The sequence below is a fragment of the Hipposideros armiger genome, unplaced genomic scaffold (assembly GCF_001890085.2).
Source record: "Hipposideros armiger isolate ML-2016 unplaced genomic scaffold, ASM189008v1 scaffold_178, whole genome shotgun sequence".
Classification (NCBI taxonomy): domain Eukaryota; kingdom Metazoa; phylum Chordata; class Mammalia; order Chiroptera; family Hipposideridae; genus Hipposideros; species Hipposideros armiger.
The window spans coordinates 1,210,150-1,218,871 of record NW_017731528.1 but is presented as its reverse complement, the minus strand read 5'-3'; the positions used below and the strand labels follow the sequence as shown (position 1 = coordinate 1,218,871).

The window sequence follows — 8,722 nt, the reverse complement described above, 5'->3', positions numbered from 1 at the left end:
AAAAGGACAGCAACTTGTCTGTTCCCCTTCCCCCAATTCCCCAGCACTGTTCCCATCCCCCCAATTCCCCAATAAAAATCTTTAAAAAACAAACAAACAACAAAAAAACTTGTACTCACCACTGTGAGCTTGACAGCTTTCTAAAATGTCAACTTTGAGAAAATCTGGGTAATTCAGTGAATCGGTATTTTGCAAATAACCAAAGCACAATATTACAAAATCATACAGGGCTGGCCGAGTGTCTCAGTTGGTTAAGAACTTGTCCAAGAGTGTGAGCTCTGAGCAACAGGGCCGCCGGTTCAATTCCCACATAGGCCAGTGAGCTGTGCCCGAGCTGAGCTGCCAACGCTCAGCCTGTGAGAGCATGTGCTACTAACAACAAGGTTGCCTGTTCGAGATGGTAGGCTATGCCCACCCGCAACTAAGACTGAACTCGGCACCATGAGCTGAGCTGCCGCCTGGATGGCTCAGTGGATAGAGCGTGCGTTCTTAACAACGAGGCTGCTGGTTCGACTCCCACATGGGATGGTGGCTACGCCCACCCTCAACTAATTGAACACAGCACCTTGAGCTGAGTGGTGTGACTGGACTTGGAGCTGAGCTTTCTGCACCCTTTACAACCAAGATTCAAGGACAACAACTTGGCTGTTCCCGTCCCCCAATTCCCTAATAAAATCTTAAAAAAAAAAAAAATCATACAAAAGTAAAAGATCCTTTCAAAGACCAATGGATTTTAATGTAATAGAGAAATAAAAGTTCACTATATGGTTTAAAATTCCTCAGTGTGTAAACCTTTAAGACATTATCACTTGTCAAGTTTTGGTGCCATGAGCAAAAGCCCTGTCTCCCCCCCAAAAAAAGAGAAAAAAAAAAAAAAAGGAAAAAATCAACAGTAAAAAATGGGAAACGATATGAATGCTAAAAGAAAGTAGAGGCACAGGTATCTCAAACAAAGGAATACATACGTATTTCATAGCCATGAAACTTCTATTTTTAAAATGACATAACATACCAATATTTAGAATAAGTAAATCAATAGAATACAAAACTACATATAATATGCTCTAAATTATGTTTTTTAAAACCACAGAGGCAAAAGACTGAAAGCAAACAAACCCAAATTTTAACAGCAGTCACTCCTAGTTAGTGGGGTATGGTGACAGATGTTATTTTCTTATGTCTAACTGTGATTGCTTCTAAATATTCTATAGTAACCACATAGTATTTTCATAACCACAGAAAAAGACTAAAAAAAAAAAAAAAATTGGGGAAAGGAATGAAACGTAACTAAAGCTAAGAACCTAATCAGTTGGGCCAGCCAAGTGGCTCAGTTGGTTAAGAGCTCGCTCAAGACTGCAAACTCTGAGCAACAGCAGTTCGATTCCCGGCTCAAGCTGAGCTGCCTGTAAGTGGCAGGATGGCTCAGCTAAAAAAAGAACCTAATCACTTATTGCTTTAATGGAATGCTAGTATTTTTTTTCTTATTTTTTTATTAAAGATTTTTTTTTAATTGGGGAATTGGGGGGATGGGAACAGTGCTGGGGAATTGGGGGAAGGGGAACAGACAAGTTGCTGTCGTTTTGTTCTTCAGTCTAGTTGTGGAGGACGCTGCTTCACTGGCCCAATTTGGCACCATCATTGCACTCTTCCTGGGCGGCCGCTCACGGCGGCTGCTGGCCGCTCACGCTGGCTGCTGGCTATATACGGTAGCCCATGGTAACCCACTGCCACAGGGACTGCAGCCTATGCCGTCACCGGCGACTCAAGGCAACCCAGCTCCAGGTTGAGCTGTTGTTCAGCGTCTTAGCTGTAGAGGGCAGTGTCACTGGCCCTCACATGTGGGATCCGAACCGGGGCCCTCTGGCGCCACCAGCGAGTTCTTAACCATCGCGCCACTCAGCCGGCCCCCTTTCTCAAAATTTTAAGTTGGTCAAGAGCTAAAAACACTAAAATGGCCAAAAAACAAAATCAACAACTCCCCCACAAAAATACAAAAAAGTCCCCCCAAAACCTCACACATGTCATGAAAGTGACTTTCACTATATTTTATCAGAACAAGACTGTCCACATAAAAGTTTTTAAAATACAGGTCTCTGATTTAAAGGCAAGAAACTTTTAAAATAAAGTAACTAATAAAATGTTGATTTAAAAATGAAAATCAAAGACAAGCAGTCCAAAGGTAAACACTTGTAAAGCAAAACTTAAAATTTCAAGTTAGTACTTGTAAATTAAATTCAGTTACTACGTAAATTTACATTATATTCCCCTTCAGTTCACTATCCATCTTTTTATTATGGTTTTTACATTAAAATAGACACTAGTAAACAAGGGTGGTTGTAGTGGTTATGGAGTTTTTCAATTAAACTTGAGACGTAAGTCACAATGGGTAAAACAAATTAAATTCCTGAAAATTCAGAGACCAAGTAGACTGCACAGTTTTATTAAGTAAAATATTCTATCTTAACCTGGGAGTCAAGAGAAATATTTCACATATACAACATAAATTAAATAGATATGTGTACTAAAAACAATAGCCAAAAGTTTATTTACATGGGGTAGAAGACCACTCATGGCTTACCAGGACTATGTTGAGTTGCAAATCCTCCATTCTGAAATTCATCTCCTGCCACATTCATTCTACCAGGATTAAAAGGTCCTACTCCAGTCTTGGTCTGTGAAGTTAAAGATGGGGTGTATGTTTGTATATTAACACCAAAATTACTTGACTGCAGTCCGTTAGAGACATCTCCCAAGCTGGTATTCTCCAGTGATGTTACATGTGTAATCATTAAGTTCATATCTCGCCCATCATTCACAGAGCTTACACCTGTCTCTAAGGTTGTAACATTAGCAATCTGAATTTCAGAGTCGATTCTGTAGTGATATCACTATTACCCATTCCTGCATTTACCTTACTTCTTGAAAGACCGGAAGTGGAGAAATCCAAATCTTTGATTCTGTTTTTAGTGTCAGGAAGTCCCCAATCATTAAAACTGGAAGAATTTTTCTTTTCCCCTCCATTTGTTTCTATGTCCTCTTCGTCATCAATAACAATTGTCTCACTTATATTCCCCTTCTGAGAAGCCAAATCTCTTGAGGAAGGAAGAACTGTAGAATAATTTCCTTGTAGCTTTTCATTCCTTGATGAAGCATATATAAAATTTCTTTGATCAGCTATTGCTGGAGCAGAAATTGGAGGAGGTTGTATAGATTCAATAAATACAACATCATCGTCATCATCTTCCACGGATGAGCTTCTAGATCTACTGACTAAAGGACTAGTTGAGCCACCAAATGAATTTCCTATGTCTGTGAGACTAGCTGTCATCGCTTTACTCTCTAATAAAACGAGTCTGTTCAATCAAGTGTAATCCTCCCACTGAGCATTTATCCAAGCCAAAGCACCTGCAAGAGACAGAGAAAAGGGGAAAAAAGCCCTCACTTAACAATGTCGATAGGTTCTACATGCCAACAAATGGAACAACCTGGAAGGAATGGATAAATTCCTAGAAGCATACAATCTTCCAAGGCTGAATCAAGAAAAAACAGAAAATCTGCAAAGACCAATGATTACCAACAAAATCCAATCAGTAAACAACAACCTCCCAACAAACAAAAATCCTGAACCAGATGGCATCACAGGTGAATTTTACCAAACACTCAACAACAACAAACAAACAAACAAAAACAAAGAAAATACCTGTTCTCAAACTATTGCAAAATATCAAGAGGAGGGAAGGCTCCCAAGCTCAGTTTACAAGGCTACCATTACCCTGATTCCAAACCAGACAAAGACACTACAAAAAAAGGAAATTATAGGCTGATATCCCTAATGAACATAGATGCGAAAATACTCAACAAAATATTAGCAACCCGAATTCAGCAATACATTAAAAATATCATACACCACAATGAAGTTGGACTCATTCCTGGTATGCAAGATTGGTTCCATATACGCAAATCAATTAACATGATACACTACACAAAAAAAATGAAAAACAAAAATCATATGGTTTATATCAACAAATGCAGAAAAAGCATTTGACAAGATCCAGCATCCATTTATGATAAAAACTCTCAGCAAAGTGGGACTAGAGTGAACATATCTCAAAATAATAAAGGCCATAGATGACAAACCACAGTGAATATCATACGCAATGGGGAAAAACTAAAAGCATTCTCCTTAAGATCGGGAACAAGACAAGAATGCCCATTTTCACCACTTTTATTCAGCATGGTACTGGAAGTCCTAGAAACAACTATCAGACAAGACAAAGAAATAAAAGGCATCCAAATGGGTAAAGAAGTAAAACTGTCATTATTTGCAGATGATATACTATATAGAGAGAATGCCAAAGATTCTACCAAAAACTTATTACAACTGATAAATGAACTTAGTAAAGTGGCACAATGCAAAATTAATATTCAGTAATCAGTTGCATTTTTAAAAACCAATAATGAACTAACATAAAGAAAAATTAAGAGAACAATACCATTTACAATTGCATCAAAAAAATAAAAATAAAATACTTAGGAATAAATTTAACCAAGGAAGTAAAAGACCTATACTCAAAAAATCATAAGACCTTGAAGAGAGAAGTTAAAGAAGATAAAAATAAATGGAAACATATACCATGCTCATGAATAGGAAAAATACAGTTAAATTATCCATACTATCCAAAGCAATTTATAGATTCAATGTAATCCCTATCAAAATAACAATGGCATTTTTCACATAACTAGAACAAATGATCCTAAAATTTATATGGAACCATGAAAGACCCCAAATAGCCACAGCAATCCTGAGAAAGAAGAACAAAGCAGGAGATATGCATATCATGCTACCTGATATCAAATTACACTACAGGCTATAGTAATGAAAACAGCACAGTATTGGCATCAAAATAGACACAGATCAATGGAACAGAATAGAGAACCCAGAAACAAATCCATGTCAATACGGTCATTTAATCTACGACAAAGGAAGCAACAATTAACACTGGAGTAAAGACAGTCTATTCAATAAATGGTGCTGGGTAAACTGGACAGATATATGCAAAAAAAAAGAAATTGGACCATCTTCTTACTCCAGATACAAGAATAAACTCAAAATGGATTAAAGGCTAAAATGTAAGACCTGAAACCATAAAACTCCTAGAAGAAAATATAGAAAGTAAGTGTTCAGACATTACCCTTAGTAATATTTTTACTGATATATCTCCTCAGCCAAGGGAAACATAAGAAAAAATAAACAAATGGGACTACATTAAACTAACAAGATTTTTTACAACAAAGGAAACCATCACCAAAACAAAAAGACATCCTACTGAATAAGAGATTTGCCAATGATGTATCTGATAAGGGGTTAATATACAAAATCTACAAAAAACTCATACAACTCAACACAAAAAAACAAGCAATCCAATTAGAAATGGGCAGAGAACCTGAATAGACGTTTCTCCAGAGGACATACAGATGGCCAATAGACGTATAAAAAGATGCTTAATGTCACTAATCATCAGAGAAATGCAAATAAAAACCACTACGAGATACCACTACACTCCTGTCAGAATGGCTATCATCAGTAAATTAACAAACCAGTGTTGGCCAGGATGTGGAGAAAAGAACCCTCAAGTACTGTTGGGATTGCAAATTGGTGCAGCCACTAAGGAAAACAGTGTGGAGGTTCCTCAAAAAATTAAAAATAGAACGACTTTATGACCCAGCAATTCCATTCCTGGATATTTATCCAAAGAAATCCAAAACACTAATTCAAAAAATATACACACCCCTATTCAGCATTATTCACAATAGCCAAGATATGGAAACTACAGAAATGACAATCAATAGATGATTAGATAAAGAAATCATGGTGCATTTATATAATGGAGTATCACTCTGCCATAAAAAAGAATAAAATCTTCCCATTTGCGACAACGTGGATGGGCCTAGAGAATATTATGCTGAGTGAAATAAGTCAGACTGAGAAAGAGAAATACCATACCTCACTTATATGTAGAATCTAAAGAACAGAATAAAAAAACAGAAATAGACTCATAGATACAGAGAACAAATTGATGGTTGCTAGATGGGAGGGGGGGTTGAGGGGATGGATGAGAAAGGTGAAGGGAAGTACAAATTGGTGGTTACAAAACAGTCACAGGGATGTGAAATACAGTATGGGAAATATAGTCAATAATATTGTAAAAACTATGTATGGTGTCAAACGGGTACTGGACTTATCGGAGGGATCACTTCATATATTACATAAATGCCTAACCACTGCACGGTACACCTGAAACTAAATAAAGTAATATTGAATGTCAAGTGTAATTTAAAAAATATATATATATTCACAGAATGCAAAGTATAGCTTAGGGAATATAGTCAATGGTACTTTAATACCATTTGATACCATTTAATACTGTGTGAGGTGTATAAATGTCTAATACAATGTTGTTCTGTACACCTGAAACTAATAATAAATATCTTTACTTAATTAAAAAAAGGTTCTGTGACTTTAAGCAAAACAACATATATTGAAACCAATTTTACCACAGGCTAATTGATGTAAACAAGAGTTAAGTTCCTACAGTATTTCATCGATGTTATAACAAAACATTATTCAAGGATCTTCTGTACTCAATTTAACCTACTCACCCTACATAGGGGGAAAATACCTAAGTCTTTCTTTGAAATAGAAAACAGTAACAAAATTCTATCAAGTACCAATAACCCAGAGTCCAAATAGTCACTATACTACACATATGCTTCTATCTAATAAAGTGACTTATTGCCCAAGCCCTTTCTTCCTAGTCTTTTGGTCAGTTTTTCAAATTCTCCACTTCCAACGTAACTATGTGATTAAATCTTTCTGAATCTTTTTGTCCTTGTCCAGGAATTGCCAGACATAGATGCTGTGTTTTCTATGTAAAATTCTAAAAACCACCCCATGACATAGGTATAATTTAATCCATTTTACAGATCAGGAAAGAGAAGCTAACTAAATTGTTCTGGGTGAGCCCAAGTAGGGCTTAAACTCAGGGGTCTAACTCCAGGCTCCAAATTCTTAACCACCCTGCTTTACTCAGTGAACACTTCTGTGTACCTACTGTGCACTAGGGTATGACGAAGGAGGGGATCCAATACAGATACATAGTTGGAGAATCTGGAGAAATGAATAATCAATAAAGCAAGGCTCCTAAGCAAGTAAGAGAAGATGGGGTCACGTGCACAGTTGGTAGTGAAACTGATCATGAATATGAAATCAGCTCTATCTCAAAGGCAAGAGGGAAAAAGCTAAGCATAATTGGAAAATACTTACAAGTATGTAGAAATGATACGTGGAAAGCTGAGGTAAGTTCATACACACTGGTCTCAATTTCCTTAGAAACTTGAAAGTGAAGCAGGTGGGAACTAACTGTATGGGCGTCAAATGATTAAGAAAACAAACTCATTTCATTTGGCAGTCATTATTCCATTTTAAACACCTCATACTGAAATATGTTAAGTAACATTTTTCTTCTAAAATCTTTCCAAGTAATTTTAATTGATAATAGTTACAATCATGTAATAGGTACCATTTACTCATAATAGGTGCTATGCCATTACATACTCATATATTAATTCAGTTAACATTTACATGAGGTAGGAACTATTTTTACCCTCTTTACTCATTAGGAAACCAAGACTCAAAAGTTAAGGAATCTGCCTGGCCTGCCCAAGTCTCCATTGCTGGCAAGGGCAGGGTCAGGGTTCAAATCCAGGAAATCTAACTCCAGGATCTAAAATATTTCATAGCCACTACATTATATGTGACTAATAGGCAAAACAATTTTTAAAACTTACATCTCTTTTATTACAATGAGCAAATTAATTAAAACAAAATCAACATTCAAATAACTATTTCAAAGATAAATAACAAATCTACCAGACCAGTTTAATTAAAAGGGTTATAAAATAAACACAAAAATTGAGATCACAGTTAATACTAATCAGTAAGCGTATTATGTGGTTATTTTCAAAGTGAAGAGGCAATGATTTAGCCTAAACTGAGTTATGAAATGTAAGAGCTATTATACACGAACTCTTTCAGTCTTTTCTATCTGAGCCTAAAACAGAAAAGAACAATCTCTAGAAGAGAGCTACAGCTGACTCCACAGTATCCTCTGGTGGCTGCTAGGTCTGTCTGAATCTTCTCTAAGAAAATAATACAAAGGGCACTCTTTTTCTTTTTCTTTTTTTTTTTAAGAGTTCCATTTGCTCCACATCCGAGCCAACACTTGGTTAGTCTTTTTAATTTTAGCCATTCTAGTGGGTTTGTTATGTGTGTGTGTGTGTGTGTGTGTGTGTGTGTGTGTTTTAAAGATTTTATTAGGGAATCGGGGAAGGGGAACAGAACAAGTTTTGTTCTTCAGTCTAGTTGTGGAGGACGTTGCTTCACTGTCCCATGTTGGTATTATCATTGCGCTTTTCCCGGCTGAGGCAGTCACTCACTGGCCATTAGACAGCCGCTCATGGCAGCTCACGAAAGCTCACACCCACTGCCGGCCAGCCCCACTGCAGCCTACGCCATCACTGGCGACTCAGAGCAGCCCACCTCCAGGTCGAGCTGTTGACCATCTTAGCTGTAGAGGGCGCAGCATCACTGGCCCTCATTTGGGATCTGAACCGGCACCCTTGATGCTCAGAGCTGGCGTCCCAAGCCAACTTCTAACCAACA

The 8,722-nt window shown here is 37.1% G+C and overlaps 1 protein-coding gene across 1 annotated transcript in view; it reads right to left on the bottom strand.

The window, feature by feature from the left end:
- The window catches only part of LOC109388035 (zinc finger MYM-type protein 5-like), a 38,114-nt gene that overhangs the window by 23,409 nt on the left and 5,983 nt on the right, over window positions 1–8,722 (bottom strand). Inside the window, exons 3-4 of the mRNA XM_019652406.1 lie at window positions 7,325–7,420; window positions 2,579–2,672 (exon numbers count right to left, since the gene is read on the bottom strand). Of these exons, the coding sequence (XP_019507951.1) occupies window positions 2,579–2,672; window positions 7,325–7,420 (190 nt within the window). The remainder of the gene's footprint in view (window positions 1–2,578; window positions 2,673–7,324; window positions 7,421–8,722) is intronic.